Source organism: Eurosta solidaginis, chromosome 4 (genome assembly GCF_040869045.1).
Source record: "Eurosta solidaginis isolate ZX-2024a chromosome 4, ASM4086904v1, whole genome shotgun sequence".
NCBI lineage: Eukaryota > Metazoa > Arthropoda > Insecta > Diptera > Tephritidae > Eurosta > Eurosta solidaginis.
Window position 1 is genome coordinate 14,830,165 of NC_090322.1, and position 18,604 is coordinate 14,848,768.

Sequence of the window (18,604 nt, forward strand, 5' to 3'; positions counted from 1 at the left end):
GATGCTGAAGAGGCAGGTACTTAAATAGAGACTCAGAAGCCGGTGGCAATTGTGAACATAAACGCGATATTAGTACTAAAGCAAATGTCGCCTGCGCTCTTTGGTACTGTTTAGATGTATGCGTAATGTCATTGGCGCTCTTAGCTGCCGTTTACATGTATGTGTGGCTGTCTTCTTTTTCATCTGCTTCGCTGCCTTTGCTGTGCAGCATTTATTTACTAGGGGCATATTGATGTGTCGAAATTGCTTATATTCACCAAAATATTTAGGTGGACGTTGCTTTTTGTTTTAACTTTTTTGTGATGCTTTAGGGAATGACAATTTAAATTTCGATAATTGTGAAAAACGTTATTATATACTTGTACACTTTAAAAAATGAAGTTAAAAAACGACTGAAATATTATTTTCTTAACAAATTGTTTTTAATTATGTCAAGTTTAAAATTTAAAAAGAGAAACAAAATATTTGTCAAAAATTATTACCTTTTTTTGTATTTTACTAAAGTATGCTTTCTTAAATATTAAAAATAAGCTTATGTTGCTTTTTAAAATGTGCAAGTACATTTAAACATAATTTTTTGAAAATATCTATGTAACCACAATTGACCCTCTTTCTCATAAGAACTCCTTACTCCCAGTGCTTGAAAGTTCATTGCATATTTATATTGAATAAAAAATATTTAAAAATAAAAAAAAATAAAGCAATCGTATTAACAAAATATACTGACATTTCTATTTTTCTTCACATTTTTCATGGCTATGCAATAATTGGTTGAAACGTTTCCCATCCCATCCCATCCTATACGCCCAACTAACCAATTCATATTTTGCTTATCATTACCCGAATTTCCCATTTAATGTTTTACCTTTGTCCTTGGCTTTAATAAACTTATCTGTCTATCTTTAAAAATTCCTGTTCCTTACATTTATTTTTTTTTTTACATTTTTCTACTTTGCTTAAACTATTTAATCCTCGAATGCATTCTCAACATAATACATCACACACTCACTCACTCATTTTCACCTGCTCTCCCTCATACCTTAAAAATGTGCCTACTTGTTACTTATAATCTCGTCCTGCCCTATATTCCTCTCCACCAACCAATGACTTGTCCATCAATTTTTCCATTATCTCATTTCAGGTGTTTCGACTACTTCGTTCCCTACGGCCGTTGCGTGTGATAAACCGCGCCCCGGGTCTGAAATTAGTCGTGCAAACGCTCTTATCGTCCCTACGTCCTATCGGCAATATCGTGCTGATCTGCTGCACTTTCTTCATCATATTCGGCATCTTAGGCGTGCAACTCTTTAAGGGCACCTTTTACTTTTGTGAAGGAGAGAATATTAAACAAGTGCGCACTAAAGCGGATTGCTATGCTCTTGGATATGAATGGAAGAATCGCAAGTATAATTTCGATGATTTAGGCAAAGCGTTGATGTCGTTGTTCGTATTGAGTTCACGTGATGGTTGGGTGAACATTATGTATACAGGGCTGGATGCGGTGGGCGAAGATATGCAGCCGATTGTCAATTACAATGAATGGCGTTTGCTTTATTTCATTTCGTTCATTCTACTCGTTGGTTTCTTCGTACTTAACATGTTCGTCGGTGTGGTCGTGGAAAATTTTCATCGTTGCCGCGAGGAGCAGGAAAAGGAGGAAAAAATACGTCGTGCTGCCAAGCGTGCATTACAAATGGAGAAGAAACGCAGGCGTATGCACGATCCACCTTACTATATCAATTATTCACCCTCACGAATGTTCATACACAATGTGGTTACATCGAAATATTTCGATCTAGCGATTGCCGCTGTAATCGGTCTGAATGTCGTCACAATGGCTATGGAGTATTATGGCATGAAGGATGCACTGACGTATACGCTGAAAGTCTTCAATTACTTCTTTACTGCTGTTTTTATATTGGAGGCGAACATGAAAGTGCTGGCATTGGGATGGCCACTTTACCTAAAAGATCGATGGAATCAGCTGGATGTTGGCATTGTTTTGCTCTCCGTCATTGGTATCGTACTTGAGGAATGGGAAGAGAAGAAATTTTCAATTAATCCAACTATAATTCGTGTAATGCGTGTGCTGCGCATTGCGCGAGTATTAAAATTACTAAAAATGGCCAAGGGTATGCGTGCGCTACTCGACACCGTGATGCAGGCTTTGCCTCAGGTCGGTAATTTAGGTCTGCTTTTCTTCTTGCTCTTCTTTATATTCGCTGCCCTGGGTGTGGAATTATTCGGTAGACTTGAATGCTCCGAAAAGAATCCGTGTCAGGGCTTAGGTGAACATGCACATTTCGCCAATTTCGGCATGGCTTTCCTCACATTGTTTCGCGTAGCGACTGGCGACAACTGGAACGGGATCATGAAGGATACACTGAGAGACGAATGTGATAATGCAAACGATTGTGTACGCGATTGCTGCGTTAGCCCGGTCATAGCTCCAATATTCTTTGTGATATTCGTTCTAATGGCGCAGTTCGTATTGGTGAATGTCGTCGTGGCTGTACTGATGAAACACCTCGAGGAGAGCCACAAACAGATGGAAGACGAAATGGACATGGAAGTAGAGCTAGAGCGTGAACTTGTACGTGAGCAGGAGTTCGAGCGTGAGCAGAAGTTGTGTCAGCAGCTGGAACAGCAGACGCCAGCACCGCCACCAGTACGCCAGCTGAATAAAATTAAATCATTGCCAAAAAATTTTACCTACAGCACGCCGTCGCTGGATAAAAAATTCCCAAGCGTGCTGAGCGGAATTGAAGGTATTGTTGGTGGTGGTGGTAGTGAAAATATCACTGGCATTAGTGGCCGCCGTCAAACCATACAATATTTCAATCAACCAAACGGTATCAGTTTAGCTGAACTGGGACGTGGCATTGAGGCAAGTGTCGGTGCTGCTGGTGGCAGTAGTGGCACTTCTGGTGGTGGCGGTGGTGGTGCTAGTGAAGCTGGTATTAGTGCACTATCACCAAAAGCGCTTAGCTCGCGTCTGTGTGTTACAGCTGCGGAGAATAGCTTCGATACAAAACTCCAACTTCAATCGGCAGCAGGCGCATTGGGACGCCGTGGCCGTCGCAGTTCTACTGCGTTCCGTAGTAAACGCGGCCTGCTTGCAAAAGAACGCTCACTTGATGAGCAGGCCACACGCCGGCGCACGCTGGAATCGAAGCGCATGAGTTGTGACTCGCTACCTTGGGGTGGTGATGGCATCGATTTTCGGCGTGGCACGATCTTTGAAAGTTTAGAGTCGGATGGCGCTGGTAGCCCTTCGTCCACATATGATGTGCGCAGCATATGCAGCGAGGATGTTGCAGCGACAGCAGCGGCGGTCAATGCAACAGCTCGTAATAATATCGCTTCTGATGCATTAAGCATTGCAAGCGCTAGTTTAATCAGCGAAAAGACGACAATGTCAATTAGCGGTGCAAATACGACGACAGCTGCAACAGGGCAGTCATCAAGTGGTGCAGCATCAACGTCTCGTCGCATATACGGGCGTTCACAATCAACCGATCAGTCTTGTATAGGCGGCAATGGACGTGGTGGATTGCTCTCAGTACCACGTAGCATGCCGCCGCGTAGCCGTAGTGGCAGCACTAAACAACTATTCAAACAACAAGCGCTCGACGAAGATCCCGATATGGATGAGAATACACTACTTTTGCCGATTGTTGTCGAGAGCAGTTGTGATGTTATTGCACGCAAGAATGGCGGCAGCACGCATGCTAGTAATGGCAACGGCAGTGGTCACAACAACGACAAAGTGAAAAGTAATAACGTCACCATGCTAAGTGATAATAGCGCAAGTAGCTCTGGAAATGCTAGTATCCCAATGGCAGGGGATCAGCTCGGATTAAGCAAATCAGATTCAGCTGAAATAATGCGCATCATTTCGGAGCGCAGACTTATGGATCAGCGTGATAATAGTGGTAATGAAGATTCAGACTACAATGATTTGTTGTTGGTGAAGTCACCATACTCCTCTACGGATTGCTAAGCAAGGAATTCAAATAGTATAGCAGGTAATATAGAAGTAAGGACCTATAAGTTAAATATACTCTGTAAGTATATATATGTAGATGTAAATAGGAACTATATTTAAGTACAACGTTTGCAGAACTATATAAATGTTAACTTAATAATGAATACAGAGAAGTTTAGTGTTACGATTCTAGGCACCCAAAATGTTGGGAGTTATTTTAAAATTTCTAGTTTCACTACAAAATGTTTCAATGAAAAATTTCAATTCATTTTATTTTCCTGGTTTTTCTACTGATGCATATTCCTTGTTAATATTGGTTTGGAGATGAACTGGTCTATGTGTTTTTTTTCCCCCAACCCTATGCTGATTGCTCTTTTAGTCTAGCGCCTTCCACCAGACAAGAGCTCCATACGTTGGTATCGATCGAATAACTGCGTTGTACATGCCGTGGATGTTATTCGATGACAGTTCCCTGTTCCTACCTTCTTAAATCGTACTATTATAAAAAATGTCAGGGCAGTGTTACAGCACGTTTACTAAATAATCTTTAGAAAAAGGTAACAGAAAGAATATACGTTTTTTTGAGAGGCGGATACTACTTGACAAAGGATATTTTTCTTGCGCATTTTTTTTGTTGTATGCAAGTTTTCGTTTCTTGCGCTGTGGATACCGCGCTTTATGCGAGAAAATTGGTTTTTGCAAAATCGAGACGACTGTAGACTCATGACGGATATTCTAACTGGACACTGCCTTCTGGCGTCACATGCCTTTAAATTAGGCTTGGTCAGTGATTGAATGATTTAGGAAGTGCGGGTTGGAGGAGGAAACGATCGAGCACGTTTTGTGCTCGTGCCCTGCGCTTGCCAGGCTAAGACTCCAGCTGTTAGGATGGATACAGCTGTCTGATCTATAAGCCGCGAGTGGCTTAAGTCCTAGAAAGCTTATAGTATTTGCCAAGAGGGCAGAGTTATTTTATAACATAGGTCCTAGTTTTTGATAGAGGATTTCAGTTTAGTCGTTAAAATAAACTTCTGGTAACACTGCGGATTCATTCAATCTATGTGAGGTCCTCATGGACCGGCCAGTTCAACCCAACCTAACCTTGCAAAATCGCAGGTTCGTATGCATGCGATATTATATTTATTTTTATGTTCTGCCTGCCTGTGTGAGTTTAGATTATATACTAGAACTTAACAAATAGCTCTAAGAAAACTGTTCAACATTTTTTTATATATGCATATTATATTGTTTATATGATATTTATAAAAACAAACAATTTTAAAAAAATACATACTATAACTACAAAGAAACTATAAAAATGCAACACTGAAAGAAAAACTTGTCTATGTATAAAATCATCAACTCTGTGATTAGCTGTAAAATAAAAAAAAACTGAGTAAACATGTTAAATCAAAAAGTTAAGAGAAACTAATTTTAAATAATTTAAATTTAAATATATTTGTGAATTATTTCACAACTGCATGTAATGAAAGTATGTATGAAAACTTAATTATTAAGAGAAAAAAAAAGAAATAAATAAAAATTATATAAAATGAGTAAGACATTTTTGACGGTTATTAAAACTAGTTTTAAAGGCGATTTAATTTATATAGTGATATGTGAGTGTGTAGAGCCTAGCAATAGAAAAAATATGCAATATTGAGAGCTGAAACTTCCTATAAACAAACAGCGCTAAAGCTTAAAACAAAATAAAACAGGAACTATGTATGAATATAGGGCTATGTTTAGCTAGTTTTCAAAATGAATTAGTGTCAAATAGTCTAAGCATTGCTAATTTAAAAAATAAATAAAGTGGAAAAGCAGGAAGACAGAGAGAACAACATATACTAAATTTTAATTAAATTGAACGTAATAATTTGTGTATATAAATAAAAACAAAACGCAATATTAGTCATAAGCGATCAACGATTACAGACACAAGAACAACATTGGCCCCAAAAAATATTTGAATAAAAAAAAAACTGTTAAGCGTGTAAGAAAAATTGTATGCATTGAAATAAGAAATAAAAGTGTGAATACCAAGCAATATATGAAAATAAATACAAAAATAAAAAATAGTAAAAAAAAAATCTGGAACACATTATTAGCGCATTTCTTTTCCCTGAAACGTCTTCCTGATCTTTACAAAGAAACAAAGAATAAGAAAAGAAGTAGCAAAACATTACATATAATATTCAAAACTATAAACACGCAGCAATTACTAAACAACAAAAAAAAAATAAATAAATGAAAAAGTTGTAAAAAATGTGTTTTAAATTAGCGTGAAATTTAAGCGTAAATTGATTAAAGTTGTAAAATAGGAAAAAAAAAATTGTTATGCGCCAATGAAAGTTACGTAACCAAATTTATATTCGTACTTTAAAAAAACGACTACAAAAGCCAAACGAAATTAGAAAAAATGTATGTATAAATATTATTGAAAATGTGAGAATATATATAAAAATTACAAGCACCCAACATATACATTATAGCACACAAAAAACTGTTAATAAATACAAAAAGTTGACAATCTGACAATCTCCTCATACAGTTTTTTATTTTTTAATATTGGTTTAAGCACTTTTGGTTAGAAAAATTTTGTTTTTTTTATTTTAAGCGCTGAAACATTTTTTTTTATTTAGACCTCTTTTCGAAAGCTGCAGCACCAACTAATGATGACAATCCCGGGCAGTCAGTCTTTTTTAAGGCACAAAATTCCCGGAATTATTGAACTTTAAACCCGGGATTTTCAAAAATAGTATTTCAATATCGATTTAAATAATTGAAAACTTGTGCCACATACAGACCCGTCCTTTTAAGTGCAAAACAAGCAATCCACGGGGGGGGGAGGTTATTGTTATTGTTTTCTAAAGATTTTTATTGCATAGAACCTCAATCTCAAGACAGATTTTCCAAATTGGTTCAGGTTTTCGAGATATTCGTGTCTCAAAATCCAAATAAATTTTGTAACCAGAAACAGAACTATACCTTCTCGAAGATTTCGGCATGGTGTACCTGAATCTGCGTCAAAACAGTCGCGGCACTTTAACACCTTTCAGATAGTTAGGCAAGTCACTGCTGGATTTTTTTTAGACCATTATTTCTCCTAAAGTACCACTGCACTACAAAATCGAGCTTTTAGAAAACCTTTTTTTGCTTCTGAGAAATCGCCTATTGAATTAGCTGTTGTCAATATGTTGTAATTTTTGTCAAAAACCATAAAGAAATCTATAAAAGCTGAATTTCGGTACAATCCCAGGATCCCGGAATTGAACTCTCAGATCCCGAAAATGCAGGGAGGCAAAAAATCTAGAAAACCGTCATTCCTAGCATCATCACTGAACACTACGATTGAATTACATTTTTCTCATATGTCAAAACTAGCAAAGAGTGTTATTAAAACAAAGTCGTAAAGGGGTCTAATCCTGTTTTTCAAACGTTCGTCTGCGCAACATTTGTTATATTAACTTCTTGTACTCAAAGTACTGATTAACGGAATATGTATTGAAATGTATCGTGAAATGCAGCATACATAATTTCAAAATTTAAACAGCTTTTATGGAATTTTCACACTTCTCAATACTAGTGAGTAAATATTGTCTATTATTTTTTTTTTTTGCAATTTTTAAGATCTTTTATCTTTCATGGGTAAGTCGGCAGAACATCAATACTCATGGTAACATAGATAAGCAATCAATATAAGTTTAGCAATGAGTTCTACAATGGCAGCCGTTTTTATTCCAATTGTTGGGAATACTTTTCGGCGCGTTCAACAGAACTTGATCAGTGACAGCCCACTAAAATATGCATGCCGATCTTGTCAGAATAAAGCGGTGTATCCACATCAGCAGAAAACACTCAAGAAAAATTGTCTAGATATATATTGTGTGAAAAATAGTAGTATTTCCTTTATCTCTCTGTTCTCTATGAAACGGCGTCACTTCTCTACAAGATACGAAACTCAGATTCAGCAATGTTTTGGCAGAAAATTTGTTAAGATATTCGAATCGAAAATGCACTTAAGTTAAAGAGAAAACAATAAAAAAAAAGAGAAAAGGAACACTTGCTCACAAAAATAATTGCGAATTACATTAAAAAAAAACCCATACATACAGTGACTGTTATTTGTGGTATTTAACCGACTGTGTTGTTACAGGGACGCTGCTCAAGAAAAAATGAGACGCACTTATATTTCCTGGCAAAACCAGGGCTCGCCTGAGCACGTTTGCTGAAAAATGTTTAGAAAAAGGTAGCAGGAAGCGTATGAGTTTTCCGAAGAGGTGAATACTACTTGACAAACGAAATTTTTCTTGAGAGCTTTTTGTATGGGTTTTTTCATTTCTTGCAATGCGGATGCAGCGCTTTACATGGTAATAAGACATTACCACCAATTTTGCTGCAAGTAAAATTGGGAATGGGGAATTTTGCGATAGGCCTTTGCATGTCATTTTCGTAACCGTTTGTTACCAGGCTAAAGGAGATAAGGGCTTAATGAATATTTTGAGCGAACTCAGTCGTCACAGGTTTGAGTGCAATTTAATACTATTAACTCAAAATTTTACTTATTCTACTAACATTTGTTATCGCGCAAACAGGCTTAAAACTATTAATTTTTAAGTTTTTGTTGTTGCACTTACCCACTGCTGCTTTAGTCGATATTTGCCCTTTTAATTTGTTTTTTTTTTTTATTTTATAGAAGAAATTCATCTTTCGTTTTCACTTTATTATACATCACTAACAATTAGCCATTGACCAACACTGCTATTACATTTCATCACTTTTGATTTCATTTGCCGGTCTTTTCACTTTACACTGTTAATTTTTTTCTTTTTATGTCATTTCATTTTGATATACGTTATCTATTCCAAGCTTTCATAACCTGGCCTATCCACACATCATATAATTAACAATTTCCCACTATTTAACACTCCTTCTGAAAAGATACAAGTTTAAAGAAAAAATCACATTAGTATCATTTTAACTACATTGTTATATAATTGTATTTACAACTAGAGTCATAAGCAACTAATTCCTGTATCATAACTTCACAAGAAGCAATGAGAAAAAAGAGGTCAGTAGAAGTCCATGTCAGTACAGGTGGACTTGTACTGTTCTTTCTTCTAATCGTTTCTTGCACATACCTTTATGGCATTTTAGTTAAGCTAACTTTAAGTAGTTAAGCTAGTTACTAATCTAACAAAAAACATATGTATTAATATTTTAGAAACATACAAAGAGTTTCGTGTTACTGTAAATATGTATAATCTGTAGTTATACAAACTGTATCTATCTAAGCGGTAAGTAAAATAATGAATAGCGAATTTTCTGCATATATTAGAATAATGTATGTATGTATGCATAGAATTTATATACAAACTTACTATTGCCTTTTCTGAGAACTTTTTAAAACATATAACATAGAACGTGTTAAACACGCTAGAATATTAAAAAAGGAAAAACTAACAAAGCATAACTAAAGTACTTTTTACAAGAGAATTTGTAAATTAAAAAAAAAAACAAAAACAGCTCATTATAATCAGAAGTACATAAGTACATGCATATAGTAGATGATTAGAAAACCGTATTTCAAAATTATATACAACCATATGCCCAATATACCTATAACCACTTAAAGAGTAATTAGCATGCTATTCAACGAATTAGGAATTGTAAATTGTAAAAAGGAAATTAAAAAAGTAGTACGATAAGCCCAATTTAGTAAACGGATATACAGTTTAATTCTAAGAAAACAACTGTCAATTTTATGAATTTATGTTTTTCTCTCAAAACACAAACCGATTCTCAGTTACTGAAGCCTGACGCAATGCTGTTTTGCGTTCGAGCCAATTATTACAGAAATAGAAATCTTTATATAAGCGGTTTTGCGAGGCTTTTAACAAACAAATTTACATTTTAAATAATTGAATTGCAAAAGCTGGAATATGACGCAAAACTTCATCACTAGCCTCTCGGGCGTTTCCGCCGTTGTAAAATTGTGTCGCGGTATCCACATCATAAGAAAACGTTTAATAAAAAATTTCGTATATATTTCTTGTGTGAAAAACAGTAGCAGCCGGGTAATTTTGATAGTGCTTTCATCTCTCATTTATGAAGCAGTGTCACCTTCCTGCAAGATATGAAAGTCATATTCAGCAATGATAAGGAATTTGTTAAAATTAACATAATCGAATAATAATTAAGTTAACCCTTTGATGTCATAATTAAAGTGGGCGCGATTAAAAATATGTTTAATATATAGGGTTATTAGTTGAGCTTTGAATATGAACTGATATCTATTTCAAGTATCTATCCCTTTTGGAATTACCGGTATAAGATGTTGCTTATAAGCAACATTGCGCCATGGTGGTAAATTTTAGAATAAAACCGAATTTTGAACTTTATATCATTTTTATTAATTTTTATTACATTTTATGTGTGGTATGAAACAAAACAATTTTTTGTGGGTTACAACACAAAGGTACCTAACATTTTGAACATTTTGACATTATAATGCCGGTTTGGCATAATCGGCACCTTCCTTTTGCTCCCCATTCCAGCCAATGGCGGTCTCCATCTAGACGCACTGATTTTGGAGATTTCGATACGTATGATTGTGTTGCTGAAGATGATGGACTTGGTGATCCAGTATTCGAAACATTAGATGGTATTGGAGAAGCTGATGGCGGTGAATCTGATTCCATACTTGAAAGGGTTGTCGACGGACGCCCTGTTGTTGTTGTTGTTGTTGTAGCAGTGCTTTGCCCCATCCAATAGGTCTGACCAATCACAAATTGTTATCAATATCCTCTAACGGGGGTCCGAGGAAACTTGCTGTTTCAACAGGGGGGACCATAATGAGAGAGGTGTTAGAGGAGTTGGTTCCACATTACAATTGAAGAGATGGTTGGCGTCATGTGGGGACACATTGCAAGCAGGGCATACATTTTGTATGTCGAGGTTGATTTTGGATAGTTAAGAGTTTAACCTGTTACAGTATCCTGATCGAAGTGGGGCTAGAGTGACTCGCGCTTCCATAGAGAGTGTGCGTTCTTCTTCCGCAAATTTAGGGTATTGCTCTTTGAGTACTGGATTCACCGAGCAATTCTTGACATAGAGGTCCGACGCCTGTTTATGGAGTCCTGCTAATGGTTTTTGGCTTCATACGGCTGTGTTCTCAGGTGCCGTATTTCCTCATAGTGCTTACGGAGGTGTGCTCAAACGAACGTCACACCCAAGATTTTGGGGTGTAAGACAGTCGGTAGCGTAGTGCCATTGACGTGGACGTTCAAAATGGTTCAAAGGTCGAAATTGATTATTTGTTTTATTTCAGATTCTGTGAGACCTTCTCTCTAATCTCCATCTCTAAAAAAAATCTAATTGTTGATAATAGTTTCTTCCTGAGCTACTACAGACAAATGTTGCCTATAAGCAACATTGTGTTCATAAAATTCCTCACAAAACAATACACAATTTTTTAAAGTATTGCAAACGTTATTTAATTTACTAACCTTTTATTTATAATATTATTCAGTTTTTAAGAAAAAATTTCCAGTCTTGACTTTTTTATATGAACTTTTGTAAAACCTTTTTTTTCACTTTCTTTTGCACACGCTTGAGACTTATTTCAACTACCTCGCAATTAAACACTTGTAAAGCTCTTCAAAATATAACTTCGTAAATAAATGCTTATACACACAAATTTCATCGAAAAAAACCGTTAGCAAAAATAACATACCCTGTAGGAAATATAACCGAAAACAGACAATGTTGCCTATAAGCAACATTTGACATCAAAGGGTTAAAGAGAATACACTAAAAAAGAAAAAAGGAAGACTTGCGCTCAAAATAGATTTGCAAACTCCATTCAAAAAACTCATAAACATAGTCACTGTTGTCGCTGGTATTTAACCAACTGTGTTCTTACAGGTACGTTGCTCACGGAATAATGAGCCGCAGTTGGCTACTTTCTCATGTCAGATGGCGCCAGTGTCGCTGAATATACCGTTCATAATAGCCATCATCCGGTGGCAAAATCCTGAGCCATATAAAAAATTTTGCATGTAAATACAACAACAACGATTTGAGCCAGATAAATCCAGATAGAAGTCTGGTTCAATTTGTGAGCCAGATAATTTGTTAATTACTTCTTTTTAGTTTGGCTACGCTGCCTTTAATAAACCTACTTTTTCAAAAATAGATGTCGCTGCTTAGCCTTTCGCCGTATGAGTTAAATGAAAAACACCGGCGACATCTGCCTATCACATTTCACGTGTGCGAAAATTTCACGACATCTGCTTCTCAAGTCTCTCAATGATCCAGAGCATTCCCGTGAGAATTGAGCGTGAGCCGGAGCTGTAAAACTCACTGGATGACGGCAAAAGATCTTATGCATTTTTTCAAAGCAAAGCATAAGAATTTGACATTCGATTTGGATAACGGTGTTTTCACACTTTGCAAGTGATATTATTTTTCCCACTCGTTGGTAACTTTTCTAATATTTTTCGCAATTAAAAACTGCAATTTAAAAAGTGAAATGCATCTATATGAAAAACTGCTTATGTGACGGGGCTTTAAAAAATCTTAAGAAAAAAAAGTAGCAGATTACGTTTGAGTTTTCTTGAGAGGTGGATAATACTTGACAAACGAAATTTTTTTTTCACCATTTTTTGAGCGTTTTAGTATGGAATTTTTCGTTTCTTGCAATGTGGATACCGCGTTTATTTCATTTACACCACCGACAAACTAGATGAAAGTCGGCTATGCTGCAAGATCTAAAGAATGGCTCTGAATGATTCGTCTGCCTTGACGTTTTGCAATTTGCATTACGCATGTGGTTTTGATATCTACAGGTTTGACATTAAATTTAACTGAACCTCTTAATTTAAGATTAGATTACTTCAGCAAGCTTCCTACACTCTTAAGATGTATAATCTTAAACAGGTATACAGTTTTAGAGACGTTGTGGTTAATATTGTGGCGAATATTAGCAGTTTTATACATGACTGTGCTGCTACTAAATACAACTGTTCTAGAAGGCATGTTCGTGAAACGTCTAGACCTTAAGCAGAACTGGGCGAACGAGATAACCGAGAGTATAAAAGCAGCGCAAGCTGAGGAATCAGTTTGATTTAAACACGCTATTAGTGAAGTATAATTCTGATTGTGAAGTACTACTCCCAAAGTTGTCTATATAAAGACCATTTTGCAATACCGAATATTGGAGTTATTTATTCGACAGTTCAGCGATTAGAAAATTAGCAGAAGAAGTATAATTATCAGGAATTTCCCCAAATTCGTTACAATATGTACAGCAAACTTAACTTCAACCTTCATATTACTGCAATTGTCAATAGGGCTATGGGTGTTATGACGTTTGTAAACCAGTGGTCTGAAGAATTCAGCGACCCCCACGTTACTAAAGCACTTTTTACAACATTAAGCTGGAGACATTGGTGCTTTATCGGTAACCGTATCGGTAACCTTATAACAGCTGATTCGACCAATCTTATGAGAATCAATGCAATCGATTATTGGTGCCGCTAAGGTCGTAACCGTATCGTAGCCAACCAATTGGGTTTTGGTTTACCGTCGTAACGATAAACAGCTGATTACGTTAGGGATACGGATACAGCGATACGACATACGGCACTAATGACTCCGGCTTTAGTCAGGACAATATTAGAATATTGTTCAATAATTTGGAACCCGAGCTCGATATGAACCTGTGATGGGATTCAATGTATAATCTGCAACCTTGTAATAATCGTCTGAAACTGATTAATCTTCCCACACTTGATAGTCGTAGTCAAATGCTTGGAATTGTTTTTATAATTAATTTACCAAATGGTATGGTCTATAGCTTCTTTCAGTTCAATGAAGTGAACTTTAACGTCATTTTGCGGCCTTCATTTATTTGAAACATTGTAGCATCAATTCGCTTCCGCTGTTTGTGTCAAAATTACAACTCTCACTCTAGCACAGCTGATGAGTTTTCCTCTGTAGCTGAGCAGTTTTAGATCACGGCGATTAACAAATACGTACCTTACAACGACTCGTCATGAATAGGATTAGCCTGGTTTCATTGGACCACTTGAGTACAGTGCGCTGTCACGCAACGTCCATGAAAAAAATCGGCAGATGCAAACTTTTATTAACTTAAAAAACCGCGCCTTAGTGAATTCAATTTGTACCACGTCTTATAAACAACAATCAAAGCCTTTGTGTCCTTCAACTTCTTTTCGCATGGAAAAAGAGTACTATCCAATAATTCCTGCACAACAATCAAGAACCGTTGATTATTTACTTTAGCTCTCAATAAAAATGGTTGTCTCTATAGGGTGCTCTAAATTTACGCTTTGAATTAAGAAACTCACATAAATCTTTCTACACCATCTTCGCTCTGTAACTCTAACAACCAATTTTGCATACTCGCTACGCTCATTGAGCTCATCCTTAAGTTGCAAATTATAATAACAAAAAAAAAAAAATAATAGCTGAAAATGAGAAAAACATAATTTCTTCTGTGCCTTTCTATTCAAACACACAAAATATATACTCTACTATATACACTGTAAAAATAACTCTTTCAGAACTCAGCAAAAACAAAATACCTTAAGTGACTTTCACACCCTATATTCACATACATAGGTAAGCGATTTAAATTTGGAAAAATAATGAAAATTGTAATCTTTGAAAAAACAAAAAAGCATGCCAACATAAAAAAATTTTAATTTAGTTTAAAGAAAGGTTGGGTACCTACACTTAAAAATTAATTGACTTTTAGGTAGTGAAAATAGGCGAAATCAGACGATTGAGTAAATAAATTTAAAAGTTTATACATTTTTTTTAATTATAAATTAGCGCAAGTATGATTATCTAAAGAATTAGCTAGATTTTAAATAATTTTGAGGAATTTTTTTTATTTACAAGTTATTTACTTGAATGGGTTTTTAGGGCAGTGATGAGCACACATATACATTTACAAAATGCGAATGTGGTAAAAGCTTCGCTACACCCGAAAAAGTTATGGGTTTGAAAATAACGACTTTAGGTTAGACTAAACAGTAGGTTGGTAACAAAACTCCCCTACACGCACACATATAAAACTTTTCAGCGATTAAGCCACCAACCTTCTGGCTCAGACGCTGAACGTCGACTGAAGTATTATTTGAGAAAGCGAAATTTGTTTTTGCGCAAAGAAGTTGTAATGTATGTGTGAGGCTGTGTGCCAGAAAGCTCAATAAAGCCTTGACACGCGTGGAATGGTTTGCTCAATTTGTCTGGTTTGAGGGGTATATTTCGCGTTGTGAGTATGGTGGTGATGTTTGAAGCTGGGATTTTCAAGCTAATCAAAACAATGTTCGCTGTGTAATAACTTTTTATATAAAGAAAATAATAGCCAAAGCCTTTATTAGCTTAAAGGGTGAAGTAATAGCCTGAAAGGTCAAACCAGAAAATGAAAAATAACGTGGGAGCTGATACAAGTTATATTTAAAGAATAGGTATAGTTTTCAACCTAGGGAAAACAATGTTCGCTGTGTAATAATATCCGAATAATACCGGAATGGTTTTGCGATTTGTGTGGCTTTAAATGTAGCAGTTACCCCCTAAAAGCTCATAAGGAAAAGAGCTCATTTACCAAAAAAAATTTAAACCATCTTTGAAATTTTCGCGAATTATATTTGGAGCTTACATGTGGTTTTAAATCCTATTGAAACAAGGCTCATAATGTAAAAATTTTTAAGATTCAGGAAAGCAACGACACTTTCTTTGGAACTTTCACACGCGTTAGAGAAATGTTAAGCGGTCATGGTTTTAAAAGTTATTCGCACCATTCAATAGGCAGCGCCACACAAAATCATCAGCATCCGCTTCAGACAGTTCAAGGAAACTAACATTTTCAACAGATTTGGCCAAGAAAAAGATTGCTGTAAAGTGGCATTGGTTCCACATTGCAATTGAAAAGGCAGTTTATGGCAAGGGGAGACACTTCACAACCACTACATATGAACATGTTGTTTTAACAGTGCTTCTTCCTTTAGAATAGATGTGAACACTAACGACTTAAATCAAAATCCTCTAAGGAGAGTCGAAGTAAAGTAGCATTATTAGCAGGAATCACCCATAGAGAATTTCCAGTTAAGAGCGTAGAACAATTTTACAAATGCAGGGTTACGTCGTGATAAATAGTAGCTTAACTTGATAGAGCGTCCAGAGCAAAGTTTGGGTATTGTCCCTCATAACCGCGTTAACTGGATGTGACTCGGCAAAGAAGATCACGCACCCTGTGTGGATTAGGTTGAGGGCTTGTCATTTCTCTTCAGACAAAAAGGCTATGTTGTAACACATCAAGCATGTAAAGCTTGCGAAGAAGTTCCCAGAATGGCGCCAAGCAGTTGTCTGCTTTGATGTCCAGGTTGGTTACAACTCAGCATGTTCTATCTGTTGCATTTCTTTCGGCTTAGAACTTCTCAATCTCAATATGCAAATTGCCAAACCAAACTCGAGAGATAAACTATCCGAAAGATTTATCCTTCCCGTGATGCCAGCTGCTAGCTAGGTCATCTTACGTGAATGAATAAAACAATTTCGACCCTGATTCTGATTTATACTAGAATTTGACAGCATAGGTTGTAATGAGTTTGGAAAAAAAGTAAACTAAGGCTTGCCCTTAACAGTGTTCCCCAGTTGTGTTCGCTAAGCATGAATGACAAGCGTACATTGCTTGGGGTCGAAGTCAGCAGAACCATTAAGTGGAAATTAATGATAATGCACGGTTTTAATTGCAGATCTTAAGTGCAAAATTTCGCATCACATAACAACGTAATCCAGGAGGATCTGAGTGAACTAATTTTAATTGCTTTCTGACTAGACAGTTCTATGTTTAAGATATAATTTCATTTTGTGTATTAAATGATGAAGCTGGCTGCTGTTTTGGAATTTTTTCTACTATGGCAGGGATAGCCCGTTGCCTATTGCAATGTGGAACCAATGCCTCTAACATCCTTATCTCACTGGTCCAACCCTGTTGCAACTGCAAGTTTCCTCCCTTTAAAGGACATTGATGACAATTCGTGAGTGGTCGCACCTATTGGATACGACAACAAAACAAAAGAGAAAGGGGGACGAGATTAAACTTGTGTTTATACAAATTCGTTATATTCAGAAGGATTTATATAGCTTTATGATTGCTCATCACGGCAACCGTATTTCCCCAAGTCACTTAATCTCGAAATACCATATATTTTTTAAGGTCACATTAGAATAGAGTTTTCTATTGGTGCTTTCAAGAAAATATTCCCATCGTGCCATAAACTGGAAAATTTCACTGGGAATAAACTTTTAAAAATTACTTTTTACAACAACTAAGACATGACGTGGCTGAATGCGTTTGTTACATTTTCAACTATCGTAGGAGTGCGGGTTCAAATCCCACTCGCGGGAGAGAAGGCTTTGAAGAGATTATTTTTCCCAAATTAGTAAATAAATTACTTTTTTGTTTGCAATTTAAGAGTTTTTCACTTTTAAGGACTAATTAGGACACACTATTTTAATTAATTTAAACTGTGTTTTTTACAATTAATTTTAATTTAGAAACTATAACAAAGGAATATTGATAAAGTGCGCCTAAGATTTTAATTCAACGCTCATTTACAAAATTGGTCGTTAAAAAAATGTATACCCAAAATAGAAGACGCAAAAAAAAAATAATAATTGCTTAAATCAATTTGGTAGGAATATAATAAAAATTTAGGTTCAAAATTACGTAGCAAAGGAACAACAACAAAACAGCGTAACGATTACTTGAATTATTTCGCTACAGTCAGAGTCCAATTAATTTAACAAATATAATCAAAGTTGAAACAGTAAGGAAATTCAAAACTTAAGTATAGTGTATAACTTATATGTAAGTTGCAAATTTAGCGAATCATAGTTTTAAATTGCGTTGCAACTAAGCTTGAGCTAAGAGTGAAAAATATTTTAAGCTTAAAAACAATAAATTGACAAAAAAACAATATAATGAATTGAATACCATTAAAACATATATACACATATACTAACAAGTACTTCAAATGCATTTAAGCAGCAACAAATATTTAAAGAGTTGCCAACTTTTGCGTAAATGTGTAATAACAGTATAACGTTAAATGAAATATTAAAATTACTAACAAACGTGTAAACAATACTAAAAACAGTTAGATGACAGCTAAAATTTGAAAACGCACACTCAAGCCAGAGCTAACTAAAAATGCTACATTAAGTAAAAGTTAAAAATGTATATGAAAAATAACTTGAATTCGTGTTTTCAACTATTGCCTGTCATTTTACCATTACTTGAACAGAAACAAAAACTGAAAGACCAAACACTTGCAATAGTAACTAACAATTAAAACTGCTTAACATGCAAACGAAAACGCTATAAACAAATAATTACAATTATTAATAAACACAATTGTTAAATATATAATCAGCAGTTATAAAAATTATAAGTTTTTATAAACATAAGTTATGTATATTTGAAAACATAAAAAATTATTTAAAATATATCAAACAGAAAACGTTACAAAATGCAGTGAATATTGGTAAACAAAATTTAAGAAAAAATACAAAAAGCAT

General features: G+C 35.4%; 1 protein-coding gene across 5 annotated transcripts in view; it reads left to right on the forward strand.

The window, feature by feature from the left end:
- The window catches only part of Ca-alpha1T (Ca[2+]-channel protein alpha[[1]] subunit T), a 259,303-nt gene extending 240,723 nt beyond the window's left edge, over nucleotides 1–18,580 (forward strand). For all 5 annotated transcript variants that reach the window (XM_067780304.1, XM_067780303.1, XM_067780301.1 and 2 more), the window contains one exon: nucleotides 1,142–18,580. In XM_067780304.1, coding sequence (XP_067636405.1) covers nucleotides 1,142–4,003 — 2,862 coding nt within the window. In that variant the 3' untranslated portion in view covers nucleotides 4,004–18,580. The remainder of the gene's footprint in view (nucleotides 1–1,141) is intronic.
- Nucleotides 18,581–18,604: the final 24 nt, after the last annotated feature.